Here is a 14,862-nt window from a genome sequence, read left to right on the forward strand (position 1 = left end):
GGGAAACCCAAATTCGTGTCTGGAGGGTCACCAAGTCCACTATGACACCCCAGGAAATGATACCAACACCCTGGAATGACACTGGGACAGCAGGGGAAGCATGTCTGGGGGCATAAAAGTCACTTTATTTCATGGAAATCCCTGTCAGTTTGCGATTTTCGCAAGCTAACTTTTCCCCATAGAAATGCATTGGCCAGTGCTGATTGGCCAGAGTACGGAACTCGACCAATCAGCGCTGGCTCTGCTGGAGGAGGCGGAGTCTAAGATAGCTCCACACCAGTCTCCATTCAGGTCCGACCTTAGACTCCGCCTCCTCCGGCAGAGCCAGCGCTGATTGGCCGAAGGCTGGCCAATGCATTCCTATGCGAATGCAGACTTAGCAGTGCTGAGTCAGTTTTGCTCAACTACACATCTGATGCACACTCGGCACTGCTACATCAGATGTAGCAATCTGATGTAGCAGAGCCGAGGGTGCACTAGAACCCCTGTGCAAACTCAGTTCACGCTAATAGAATGCATTGGCCAGCGCTGATTGGCCAATGCATTCTATTAGCCCGATGAAGTAGAGCTGAATGTGTGTGCTAAGCACACACATTCAGCACTGCTTCATCAAGCCAATACAATGCATTAGCCAGTGCTGATTGGCCAGAGTACGGAATTCGGCCAATCAGCGCTGGCTCTGCTGGAGGAGGCGGAGTCTAAGATCGCTCCACACCAGTCTCCATTCAGGTCCGACCTTAGACTCCGCCTCCTCCGGCAGAGCCAGCGCTGATTGGCCGAAGGCTGGCCAATGCATTCCTATGCGAATGCAGACTTAGCAGTGCTGAGTCAGTTTTGCTCAACTACACATCTGATGCACACTCGGCACTGCTACATCAGATGTAGCAATCTGATGTAGCAGAGCCGAGGGTGCACTAGAACCCCTGTGCAAACTCAGTTCACGCTAATAGAATGCATTGGCCAGCGCTGATTGGCCAATGCATTCTATTAGCCCGATGAAGTAGAGCTGAATGTGTGTGCTAAGCACACACATTCAGCACTGCTTCATCAAGCCAATACAATGCATTAGCCAGTGCTGATTGGCCAGAGTACGGAATTCGGCCAATCAGCGCTGGCCAATGCATTCTATTAGCCCGATGAAGTAGAGCTGAATGTGTGTGCTAAGCACACACATTCAGCACTGCTTCATCAAGCCAATACAATGCATTAGCCAGTGCTGATTGGCCAGAGTACGGAATTCGGCCAATCAGCGCTGGCTCTGCCGGAGGAGGCGGAGTCTAAGGTCGGACCTGAATGGAGACTGGTGTGGAGCGATCTTAGACTCCGCCTCCTCCAGCAGAGCCAGCGCTGATTGGTCGAGTTCCGTACTCTGGCCAATCAGCGCTGGCCAATGCATTCTATTAGCCCGATGAAGTAGAGCTGAATGTGTGTGCTTAGCACACACATTCAGCTCTACTTCATCAGGCTAATAGAATACATTGGCCAATCAGCGCTGGCCAATGCATTCTATTAGCTTGATGAAGCAGAGTGTGCACAAGGGTTCAAGCGCACCCTCGGCTCTGATGTAGCAGAGCTGAGGGTGCACAAGGGTTCAAGTGCACCCTCGGCTCTCCTACATCAGAGCCGAGGGTGCGCTTGAACCCTTGTGCAGCCTCGGCTCTGCTACATCAGAGCCGAGGGTGCGCTTGAACCCTTGTGCACACTCTGCTTCATCAAGCTAATAGAATGCATTGGCCAGCACTGATTGGCCAGAGTACGGAATTCGGCCAATCAGCGCTGGCCAATGCATCCCTATGGGAAAAAGTTTATCTCACAAAAATCACAATTACACACCCGATAGAGCCCCAAAAAGTTATTTTTAATAACATTCCCCCCTAAATAAAGGTTATCCCTAGCTATCCCTGCCTGTACAGCTATCCCTGTCTCATAGTCACAAAGTTCACATTCTCATATGACCCGGATTTGAAATCCACTATTCGTCTAAAATGGAGGTCACCTGATTTCGGCAGCCAATGACTTTTTCCAATTTTTTTCAATGCCCCCAGTGTCGTAGTTCCTGTCCCACCTCCCCTGCGCTGTTATTGGTGCAAAAAAGGCGCCAGGGAAGGTGGGAGGGGAATCGAATTTTGGCGCACTTTACCACGTGGTGTTCGATTCGATTCGAACATGGCGAACACCCTGATATCCGATCGAACATGTGTTCGATAGAACACTGTTCGCTCATCTCTAGTAGGGATCAATCCAGGACGTTATAGTGGGCCTCAAATTAGACGAACTACGATTTCAGGATTTTTTATTTTTTTTTAATGTCTAGGGGGATTTTGTTTACTTCTATTAAAAAGCTGTCACTAAAGTCTTTCCTTAGCAGTGCTTTATGTGAGCATAGCATGTGTAGAGTGTACTATACATAATAATTATGGCTTTAGTTACATATGGAGGCATACTTTGTACTACTCAGCAAGTGCTAAGAACAGAAAAATAAATATTAAATTACTTGTAAAAATCATATTATAATAAAGCTGCCAAGATGCAATCTCAATTTAGGGATATTTTAGCAGATTTTATGGAATATTTCATTCACACCACATCTGATTCACCTGAATGGTGTGAGCTTTTGACAAGAAGCTGGTTTACATAGCCTGAAGGATATATAACAGCAAGACACCCTTCTCACTTTTAAAGAGGCATAAGTTCACTCTAACTTGAACAGACTTGTTCAGATATTCACAGCACCGCCATGCTGTTGGTGCCAAATTCTCAGCTCCTAGACCCTCTCCTTATATCCCTTAATAGTAGTATTCAAAACAGGTCCTTCGGGGCATAGTCTTAGCTGTATACATTTAGTGCAGTAGCGTAACTACCACGGTAGCAGTGGTAGCAGCTGCCACAGGGACTGACACCTTAGGGGGCCCGGGCCCCCTCACTAGTTAATATGCCAAAAAATAAATAAAGAATAAATCTTACTTTTTGAGGCCCGAGGCCACCTGAGATGTCGGGTTCCGGGCGGTGGAGGGTCTCAATGTGTGTCCTGACAGTGGGGGAGGGGCGGAGACATCATCAAGGAAGAAGATAGAGGGGGGGGGGATGGAGTGAGCAGAGCTGAGTGAGTGCAGACTGGTGAGGTTAACCCATGTGTGCAGGACAGGCTGTCAGCACAAAGTACTGTGCTGGCAGTTTCCTGCTGCCTGGGGATGAAGGGGTTATTACAGTACATAATACTGTGTTACTGTGTAACCTACAATTAACCTACAATTGACAGTGGTGCACTACAGATATGTTATACGTTTCAGAACTGTTTTAGCCATGTTGTCTATGTAACACTGTTAATGTGAGGTATGTCTTCGTGATTCCCCAATAAAAAGAGGTAAAACAAATAATTTGATATATAGTACACATGAAAGACTCTAATTACAGATTCTCCTTAGCAATGCTCTATTAGAGTTTTCCTAAGGAGAAACTTTGCAGTCATTATTCAATAAAATACCCCAAGTTCTTCAATTAAATACATAAAAAAATGTTTAAAAGTAATATATACTGTGTATATGTGTTTATTTACCATATATTTTCTTTTTACACATTATGTTTGGACCCAGCAGTCATTGAAAAAATAAAACTTTTTTTTCTGATATTGAGGAAACATATGGTGAAATATGCATATGTTAAAAACTTAGATGTATATTATGTATATACAGTGCTCACACTTCATATCTTTTTAGAAAGGATGCCACAATGTGCAGAGACAGGGGACCGCTCTTGATTTGACTGCTCTTATTGATATTGGATTTAGGCAGTGACTGTATGCACAACACTTCATCCATTTCTTGCCAACATAGAAATACAAACCTTGTTCTGAAAATCTTAGTTTTGATAATGTCTTGGGCTAGGGTGACATCTGCACTGGTGGCAATTTGGAGACTCCATTGCAGGTACCTTTGAACAAATGCTGCGAGGCCGACTTTTTGGTCTGGTGGTTTCAGTGTAAAATAATGGACACCAAGTGGATCCAATTATAGTCAATAGGGTCCGCTGGGCTCCATTGGTAACCACTGTTTTAGCAGTCCATGGGTCTGTTGTGGTGGGCCATCACAGATGTGACTATCACTACGACAATTCCTATATAATTTTTTTCTTTTTCTTTCTTCTTCTCTTTAGTAGCCATGCTACAGTAACTATGCAGATATGCTTTATTATGCTGCATTGTTATTGTTCTCCTTTGGGAGAGATGGTTTTGGGGGGGTTTTGTTATCTTTCTTGGCCCTTGCTGTTTGGGGCTCACTTTTGTGTTCCTGTATTGTGTGCTTAATTATTTTGATTGTTATAAATAATGAGTTTAGAAAAAAAAAAAAAAAAAGAATCCATAGCACATACCGGTATACAGTATATATTAATTATGTTGAATAATACCAAGTAATACAACAACTGAGGAAAGGGTTACAATGTATCAGTGAAGAAAAGAATCAATTACCATACACCGATTAGTGATTTCTGGAATCTGCAATTCTTCTTCTTGTAGGTTTTCTATTCTGCCCTTGAAAACCATTACTCATGCAAAACCTGCCACTGAAAGCTAAGTCCAATCTAGCTAATAGAACCTGGTGAATTTCATTAGCTGTATGTTCAGCCTTTACTGTTCATTATACAGGCTACACTTCCAGAAGGACGTTCCAGAAAAATGAAACCTCTCTCCAGGATTTACTGGGTTGTACTTTTAGCTTCACTGCTCACCAGCACAGTATATTATTCTTAGCAATTATTAACATGACAAAACATATATCATCCATATGTCAGATCACATGTCAGTGTCAATCACAAGATGCTGTACAAAGTATGTTCAGGTTTGAAACATCACGATGTGGAACTAAAAATAAATCACATTTTTGGTCATTGGAATATTAAAGCCTAGTTTTTGACATCTACATAGACAGCGATTTGTTATATTAAAGCTACCAAATCAGAAATAATATACTGTAAACTGTATGCCATATATACATTAGGAACACATTTAAGGACTTCAGAGCTTATTGGGGGATTTGATTAAGACTGACATATCTTACACCAGTCTTAATAAATTCCCCTGCCAGTGTGAGATGTGCCTCAATTATTAAGAGGCTCCGGGCTACTAGTAATTCTGAGTTATTCCTGTGTACCAGAATTGAAATCAAGTCAAGGACTGGTATAGATTTCCCATATAACTCACTGCTCATGGTTCCCTCTTTCTTTTATTATGGCTTGGCTATATTCCCAGATTATGATGTCAGCATATATCTATAGGGTTAAAAGGTGGCACTGTAGCAAATTCTCTTTCTCTACCAAGGAGGACTGATTTACATATTCCTTTCCTGGTATTACTGCATTTTTCTGACTTTGGTCTCTTCGATTTTGAGTAAAGAAGTGAGCGGGGCACAGACACCAACAATGTGACACACATTTGGCACAAAAAGCGCCAAAGATACACCACCTTTGCGCCGCCCGTCTATGTCAGAAAACTGAAGTTGATGGGTTAATAAATTCCCCCCCCCCCCATTGTCTTACAAAACTTTATTTTTAAAAGGTTATTCTCATCTCAATAAATCACTAAATATCTGCTCCCCGTTGTGATCCCTATGGGTGGAACTTGCAGGAACAGCACAGCAGTGCTGCTTTGCGCTATTCCATTCGAGAGAGTGGGAGTTATGGAAACAGAGTAGTACAGCTGAGCTACCCTTTTTCCATAGCTTCACAGTTGGAAACAATGTAGATAGATGTTCTATACTTCTTCCATAGCTTGCATTCTCCTCTATGGGAGTTACGGATATAGGGTGCAGCAGTAGTGCTACTCAGCCATTTCTGTACGTCTAGCCCTAGGGACTGGGACTTGGAAGCAGATAGTTCCATCCCAACAGCGATATGCTGAGATGAGAATAACCATTTCATTCAGACCGAAGAAGAAAACAAAGCCGAAAACTTTGGGGACGATACTAAGCAAAGGCTATGCTCACATCACAGATGTGTGAAAACTCGTGGACAAAAAAGCATGCAATACTGCGCTATGTTGTCTGGTAAAATTTTGGACACCATCATGGGCACCCGTCACATCCCATTAAACAAATAGAAAAAAACAATGGCGATGTGAATGTAGAACACCAGAATTCTGGTCCATTTTGTAGAAGAAACAGACAGACATGCCTTGCGCCATATTTATGCTTTAGACACTTTTTTCATTTCGCTAGACAGGAGACATTGCTTGAAGAAAAGGAGTTGTGACTTACTGGCAAAGGCATAGTTTAAAATAAAAACAACATTTATCAACATTTTGGTGCAAAGTAAGTCAATAAACTTATACAAAAATGCCTAATATGTCGATCAAGATGCACCAAAGTCATCATCCAGCGTGAGCCACTGTGATAAATTTGGCTATTTCTTACACTGTGTGGTCTATACTAAATTTACATTGTCTATATATTACACAGGTTTAGTAAACCTGTCCAATCGTCTTTGGTAGATACAAAGGCATTTAGTTATCAGCCCATTTCACGATACAATATGCACCTACAACTATCAAACAAATCTCTTAACGTTTAATTCCATTTACACAAAACTGTTTCAGTCATTTTAAGTCATTAACCAGGAATATGTGACATGTTCACTTCTTCAAAAAGGATTTGTGATTTTTATGATAATCATATTTTTTTAATCCTTTTATTTTGTTTCCTTGTTTTTTTTTTGTAGATATATGACCTGGATTATCCAAACTCACCTCAGGAATTAAATCCAACAATACCTATATGTATACCAGGCCCACCTGGGGCAGAAGGACCTCCAGGACCTCAGGTTCGTGTAAAGCAACTCAGTGTCTCTTAAAGGGTCCTTGTCATCTCAGCCAGTAGTTTCATTTTTTCTTACCTTAGGGTTTTCTTATCTCAAGATTTTCTCATCTCTGAGATGAAAATATCTCTTTAAGATTAGTAACAACTAATACACAAAATCATTATTAGAGATATTGGAAGTAGAGGCTCTTGGGCCCCATTGCATAATAGTTACCATCAGTAATACCAATGTCTTCTTATGTTGTAGAAAGGCCATTGGGTCCCCTAAGACTCCAGGGAACTGTATTGATTGCTAGATTTGCCCCCCTGGCTCTACACTCCTAATTGTAAGGTTTTATTTTTGTACACAATAATACATTTTTTTAGATATAAAACTTTAGATCAACATTTCTAAAAATACCATGTGTGCAAATTTAATGCAGAGATAAAATCACTGCAACCAGGAGTCTCAGATGCTTCATAGCATTATAAAAATGACAGTATTCCTTTATGTCATTAAGCCTGCCATATGTTTTTGATAGCTGTAAGCAAACTCTTGTTTAGCCAACAGTCATTGAGAACAAATCCCCTGTAAATATGCAGACTTGGTTTGGCTGAGCATACATGTGTTTGTAGTGAGGAAAGGCAAATAAGCCCTTGTCAGACATCACTGTGTCTCATCTCATTTGAACTCAATTCTACCTCTTCCCAACTGAAAAAAAGATTTTCCGATTCTGAAATTTTCCTTTAAAGTCTGGCCACTTTTAGTCTTGGTATATTTCATATTCCATTTATATTATATCCTGATCATTTGTTGAGCTTTCAATTGTTCTCATAAAGTTTACCTGTCCATGGTGCTGAATTTCTTAATATCTCCTGGCTGCATACTTTTAAAGACAAAACACTTCAGACGTTTTAAACCAAGTTATTATAGTAAAGTTTTCTGGGACTTATATATCGATGGCCTATCTGTAGGAGAAGTCAGCAATATGTGATCGGCGGGAGTATGTCCCATACAAACCTATTTTTTAAGAATTTTAAGGATTATTTTTTTTTACATTTTCAATGTCACTATATACTGACCACTAAGCCTAATTATAGATTGACACTCGCCACTTCTATTGTGTTTTTAAAGTGTAACAAAAAAGGAAGTTAGGCAAGATGACATCCCCAATAACCATGTTCAGAAAATAAAAAAAAATCTACACTAAAATCAGGTTAAAAAAAGGTGATACATATCTAGCTTTAACAAGAAAAAAAAAAAGGCAATAGTTACTTTTATAGATTCCACTACATATACTGTACTATAAGACAATACATATGACAATTATTTCTTGTTTCATCACCAGGGGCCTCCAGGTTTTCCAGGGACAGCTGGACCAAAAGGAGAAAAAGTAGGTTTCTGCATGCCTTCATTTTGGCAGCTCTTTACAGCTCGATTGAATTATTTAGCGGTTTTATTTATTGATGCATTGTGACCTCTTTAATCCAAGTGCCAGACTGCAGTCCGATAAGCATGGTTAAATTCAATTCACTGCGGTCATATACTGCAGACAATTTTATTTTTTTTTTCCAAAATCTCAATTAAAACTTCCTTTATGTAGTTAAAGGTGTTTCCAGGCTTTGGTAAGCTTTTGATACTGGTGATGATCTATCTATAGGAGCAGAGCTGCAGAACTCTGCCACTGTGGAGCTATTTACTATTAGATATTACGGACACTTAACAAGGGTCAAATCCATATAACTAGCAATGTACACTAGAGTAAGACTTGTATGTGACTTGGTCATATCCTTAGTAGATGATTTCTCTTCAGCGTGGCTCAGCACCATCTGTCGTATTTGAGAGTGCATGCTAGAAATGTTTGGGGACCTGTGTTATGTACTGTGTGTAATGCAGATATTTTACAAGGTTGCAGCCTCCTTGAACTTACAGCAGGGGTGTAAACAGCCCCAGAAGTGCTGCTAAGTTGCAAAATAGCTATGTTATATGTGCTACCTAAAATGACGTCTTTGCTTCATGAGGAACCACATTTTTTATTATGATAGTTAGAACAGGATGCTAAGAGTCAAGATTATTTCATGCTTACTTAAGAGAACCTTTCACTACCTTCACCATTTCCAACACTTTGCATAAGTGTTACTCCATTGAGAAGGGCAGTTGAATTATTTTCTCTAGCCCCTACTTTTCCTCAGCAATCAATGTTTTTAATTTTAGCACCCAATATGCTAATGATGCTATCTATTGCCAGGTGGGTGGTCCCAGACTACAGGAGACAGACAAGGACCTCCCACCTGAAAGTAAGAGCTTAATTAGCATTTTGGGCACTGAAACTAATAGCAGTGATTGCTTAGGAAAAAATAGATAGCCGGTGATTAAAGGGATTCTACCATTAAACTACTTTTTTTTTCTAATTACCACGTCGGAATAGCCTTAAGAAAGGCTATTTGTCTCCTACCTTTAGACGTGGTCTCCGCTGCGCCGTTCCATAGAAATACCAGTTTTAACCGGTATGCAAATGAGCTCTCCACAGCAATGAGGGCGGGCCCCAGCGCTGAAAGGCCGATGAGCGCATCCCCATTGCTGCCCGAGAGCTCTTTCCTTCTTCTGCATCAACTCCGCCTCTTCTGGCTTCTCTTTGCTCTTGTAGTTCTATACAGGAGAATAGAGAGGCCACCCCAAAATGGCCGCCGGACGGCTCCTGTATTGAACTGCAAGAGCGGCTACCCAAAAATGGCCGCCAGCTACCCAAAAATAGCCGCTCTTGCAGTTCAATACAGGAGCTGGCCGGCGGCCATTTTGGGGTGGCCTCTCTATGCTCCTGTATAGAACTACAAGAGCAAGAGAAGCCAGAAGAGGCGGAGTTGCTGCAGAACAAGGAGGCGGCTCAGGAAAGAGCTCTGGACAGCAATGGGGACGCGTTCATCGGTGTTTCAGCGCTGGGGCCCGCCCTCATTGCTGCGGAGAGCTCATTTGCATACCGGTTAAAACCGGTATTTCTACGGAACGGTGCGGCGGACGTGCGGTGCACGTCTAAAGGTAGGAGACAAATAGCCTTTCTTAAGGCTATTCCGATGTGTTCATTAGAAAAAAAAAGGTAGTTTAATGGTAGAATCCCTTTAAAGGTTGCAAAGATGATGGATGTGGTGAAGGGTCCCCTTTAAACACCTGCACAAGGTATGGACCAAAACGTCTCATCTCCCATTAAAGGTGGTGCGCACACAGTTTCTGAGCATTTTGCTAGTAACACCTTGTACCAGTTTATACCTTGGGTAGCTTTCTCATCATATACTTTTGATGGGAGACTTCAACACATTTCTCTGCCATAAAGTGGCATATTGTACTTCACCCATTGAATCCAATTGCAATAAAAGATATATTTTGCCGTACACATTTTCTATGGTGACCTTCGGTAAGAAAGCTTCCTCTTTAGACTGTTATAATAAATAAAGCCGTACCGATACGTTTCATGAACACATCTTGAGCTTTTCCTGGTCTGCACAAACCCTCATATGTAATCATAGCCAGAAGCTAAATTGTTGCTTAATTTATAGAGAATTTACCCTCCATACTGAATTATCGGTGTATTTGTTAAAAGAAAATGAGTCCTACGTTTTTATAACAATGCATTCTAAGACCTACAAGTATATCTTCTATATTTGTCCATTGAGAAACTTCAAAGTATTATTTTTTTGGTTTCTTTCTTTTGCATGATGCTTTGTAATTTTTATTGGCAGCTTTTTAGTGCGCATAACATTTAGGCCCCACAGTGCGGAAACGCAGCTTTTTTTTGTTGCAGATTTTGCTGCAGTTTTTTGAGCCAAAGCCAGGAGTGGATTGAGCAGAAGGGAGAAGTACCGGTATGAGACTTTCCTATATATTTCCCATTCTTTTTGGATCCATACTTGGCTTTGGTTTAAAAAAACACGCAACAAAATCTGCAACCAAACAACCGCAATGTGGGGCCTCAGCCTTATTGTTTGACTTTGAAGGGATAAACTTATCTAAGGGTGCGTTCACACTACGTAACGCCAGCGTGTATCACAGCTGACAGAAAACGGAAACCTGACAGACCGTGTCCGGCCGTGAGCACTGGGGAGCGTTTTGTGCTCTCCGCGGCAAAACCGTTTTTTTTTACCCGGACACTAAGTCCTGCATGTCTGACTTTGTGTCTGGTTAAAACGGCTCACGGCCAGACACTTTCCAAACCCATTCAGATGAATGGGTTTGAAAAATGACTGCAGGTTTCCGTCTCCTGCCCAGTTTCGGGCAGGAAACGGAAACCTGCATAACGGAGGCCGGGGAGCAGGTGTGAACCCGCTCTAAGACTAACAACTTTCCGTTAGTGAGTACAGAAATACATTTAAGTATTTATTTCCCACTGATGGTATTTTTAAATACATTTTATCTATTTTCATTCATATTAATGTTTCTCTGTTTTACAGGGTGAAATTGGAAGACCGGGAAGAAAGGTAAACTTTAACTTTCTGTTCTGTTTTGGTTCTCATTTACATAAAGTGCAATTGTTTATGGAGTTTAGATTAGAAGCAGAGATGCAGCTTGGAACTCCTGGGCCGCAGTCCAAAATCTGTAATCGGGGTCCAGGGCCAGGTAGCGACTGCTACTACTGTACTCCCTGAATCTACACCAGAGATCAGAGGCCTAAGTTATAGAGAAGGTTAAGGGCCATTCACACGGAGGAAATTGGTGAGAAATTTGGTGTGGAATTTCAGCGCTAAGAAAAAAAAAGCCTCCTATTGACTTCAATGGGTTCCTTTTTCTACTAGTGGAAAAATGAACTCACTGAAGTCAATGGGAGGCTTTTTTTTCAGCGCTGAAATTCCACACCAAATTCCTCACCATTTTCCTCCGTGTGAATGGATCCTTACTTATATCATGCCTTTTTTTCACTATCATAACAGGGGAGATTTATCATGACAGAGAATTTCTAAAGTCAGTTTTTCTGGAATCTGAATTGTATGATGTTGCTTTACATTTAGTAGACTTTGCACAATGTTTGATACATTTACTGCAAAAGTAGAAAGAGTGGTGTAAAAATACAAAGAAGCCCTTAACATTACAAAACGCTGTTTTGCATCTTTTACAATGCAAGAATTCTAGAGTGCATGGATCGGTAAAATTCCCCCATTGTGTCATGAGATTCCCCCATCCCCCGGCTATGCTGCAGGTACAGGTAGCCTATTTATTGTGCATTGAGGCTGTAGACTCTTATGGAGGTTGGGAAGGGCAGCAAGTAACAGGAATGACAGGTGAAGATAGGAATGTGTAAAAATGATATTGTAGATAACAGATCTTACCAATGCAGGTGATATATTGTCTCCTGGGACTCATCCATTGTTTTTAAAGAACATTAAAATGTGCTATTTGTTTATCAATAAGCCATCTTGTTTGTGCTGTTATGTCTTTATCAATAACTCCATTTCTACTTAGTACACTTAGTAGTCTGGGATGTGCTGGCAGTCAGATGAGAGTATCATAAAAATACTTTGTACAGGCTCGGCAAGTCTGGAGTTTGGATGCTCACATAGTAGATACCATACTGGCAAGCTACAAATATCTTAGGTCCTCACATGGTCTGCAACATCATATACATCCTCTCTCTGTCGGAAGTGCTCCGATTTAGAAGCAGAAGAAGAAAGTGTTATTTATAAACCGGACTGTAACTACTTTAACAGAATAGGATAACGCTATGTGATCTCTCCTGACCCTCCTCTAGGAAAAATCTAAAGACATGACAGCGTTAACTCAGATATCATTGGTATACAGTGAAAACTTTCCGTGTCATGTGTTGCTTGGCTTTAATGTGTTTATTAAAACAGACATGATAATCTTTAGTTTATTATAGTGATAGTGTACAATGTTAATTAAAAAAAAACAGCATACACGACATGAAGCCTACAGAGTTTTCTTTCATTTATTCTTTGTATATGAAACAGTCGAAGTGTAACCATTGGGGGGGGGGGGGGGTTGCAGCTCCTTGCATTTGCTTTCTTTTACAGTATATTTATACAATCAATACTATGTACAATGAGCACAGCACAGCATCAGCACATTGTACAATTAATACAGTTAATGCAATCAATACTGTGTACAATTAATGCAATCAATACAGTGTAAAATGAATACAATAAATACAGTGTACTTTTGCATCTACCTTCACATCAATAATCACTTGCTGGCAGTGTGGGGAACCTATTATCTGACCACTCAAGAGCGACATAAAGTCACAAACAGAAACTTTCTGCATTACTCCAACTTCAAAGAAACCTCAATGTTTCCTTATGACAAACATTGCAAAAAATCTGAGTAGGGCTTTTTTGACCGTAAAGCCACGATTTTTCATAAAACCTGCCCTATAGTCCTAGCCTTATTTTCCTAAGGAGAGGTGGCATCAAAAAGTTTTGAGATAACTTAAAGTAGAAATACCTATACACTTATGTAGATGTTATAAAATAAATAGATAATATACTTTACTTGGTTGAACACTGTACATTTATATGTGTATGGGGTTTTTTTTAATTTTCAGGGTAAGACTGGTTCTCCTGGTGTACCTGGTATGCCAGGCCCTATAGGACCATCAGGACCAATGGGACAAAAGGTTTGTGTTCTACAGATACAAAATGCATTGAATACAATAAGCGAAGTTATGTGTTGCTAAAATGCAATTTTATGATTTTTTTATGCCCTCCAAGGCGCCATGCATTGTTGTGTTAGCAGACTTTATTATGTCATCACATTATAGTTGTTATTTAAAGTGAATAAAGTTATAGAAGACAAAATTATAGACTGTGAATTGGAGGTTTTATTTTGTTTTGTTGTCCTATTATGTCTGTTTTATAAAACTTCAGCATTTGTTGATACGGGATATCTTATGAATAGGTAATAAATGTATGATTGCTGTATGTCCATCTGCTGGGCCCCCCTCTGATCATGACAATGTGATCGGTGACCACCACTCCATTCACTTCTATAAGAGCTGTACTCAGCTAGTTCTGTCAATCCAATAAAAGTGAATGGACCGGGACCAATACTCTTAAAGCTTCCAAATTGAATAGAGATCATATGTAGATCAAGGACATAAGATTAGGTGCCATTAATAAAATCATTGGATCAAACATAGTACTTCAATAATTTATAATCATTTGGTCTCCAGGGTGAAAAGGGGGACTCTGCATCACTGGCAGTACCAGGATCAAGAGGACCAATGGGCCCCAAGGTTTGTAAAATTAGCAATGTCTAAAATGATGTGTTCTTTCATTTTTAACTGTTTTCAACCTGTTTCTGGAATAAAGAAGCAATCTTATATATTATCACAAGATACCAAAGATAGCAAACACTGTAAGGCCAGAGCCCCATGCGGCATAAATGCCACACGTTGCAGAAAAATAAGCGTTGCAGAAATGCTGCAAATTACAAAATTATTACAGTTTTGGAAATTGTAGCATGTCAATTGTATCTACGGAAAGGCCAGCGGTTTCCCTATAGGTATAACTGAAGCAGAAAGTCCATAGAGGAAACCTCTGCGGGCTGTCTGTGAAAAGGGCAGCGGGAAAAACCACAGCAAAGGTGGTGTGATACACGCGTATCACATTGAAACCAATAGGCAAAAAAGCAGCCCATTCATTTCAATGGGGAGAGCATGTATGCTGGCTCCCATTGAAATGAATGGGATCTGCTTTGTACGCGCTGATTCTGAACGTGTTTTAACGTTCAGAATCAGTCAGCGTATACTCAGCGTGAATGCACCCTAACAAGGCATAAGGGTTTTCCCCACAGCACTTTGAACAGAAAGTTCGTGGAGGTTTCCTTTATGGACTTTCTGCTTCAGTTATACCTATAGGGAAACCGCCGGCCTTTCCGTGGGTATAATTGACATGCTGCACGTATTTTAGCGCACTGTGGGGTTGGAATTTACTAGAATCCCATCCACTACTCAGTGACTGTATAACTAGCAATACATATCTCTTATCCACAGGATAAGTTTCTGATTACTTGGGGTCCAGCCATTGGCACCACAGTGATCAAAAGAACAGAATGTCCCCAAGTTCCCTGTGTGAA

At 40.7% G+C, this 14,862-nt stretch overlaps 1 protein-coding gene across 2 annotated transcripts in view; it reads left to right on the forward strand.

The window, feature by feature from the left end:
• COLQ (collagen like tail subunit of asymmetric acetylcholinesterase) overlaps window positions 1-14,862 on the forward strand; it is an 89,583-nt gene that overhangs the window by 24,238 nt on the left and 50,483 nt on the right. For both annotated transcript variants that reach the window (XM_075271455.1, XM_075271456.1), the window contains exons 3-7: window positions 6,709-6,810; window positions 8,135-8,179; window positions 11,229-11,255; window positions 13,331-13,402; window positions 13,958-14,020. In XM_075271455.1, coding sequence (XP_075127556.1) covers window positions 6,709-6,810; window positions 8,135-8,179; window positions 11,229-11,255; window positions 13,331-13,402; window positions 13,958-14,020 — 309 coding nt within the window. The remainder of the gene's footprint in view (window positions 1-6,708; window positions 6,811-8,134; window positions 8,180-11,228; window positions 11,256-13,330; window positions 13,403-13,957; window positions 14,021-14,862) is intronic.

Source organism: Leptodactylus fuscus, chromosome 4, assembly GCF_031893055.1.
Source record: "Leptodactylus fuscus isolate aLepFus1 chromosome 4, aLepFus1.hap2, whole genome shotgun sequence".
In the NCBI taxonomy this organism is placed as follows: domain Eukaryota; kingdom Metazoa; phylum Chordata; class Amphibia; order Anura; family Leptodactylidae; genus Leptodactylus; species Leptodactylus fuscus.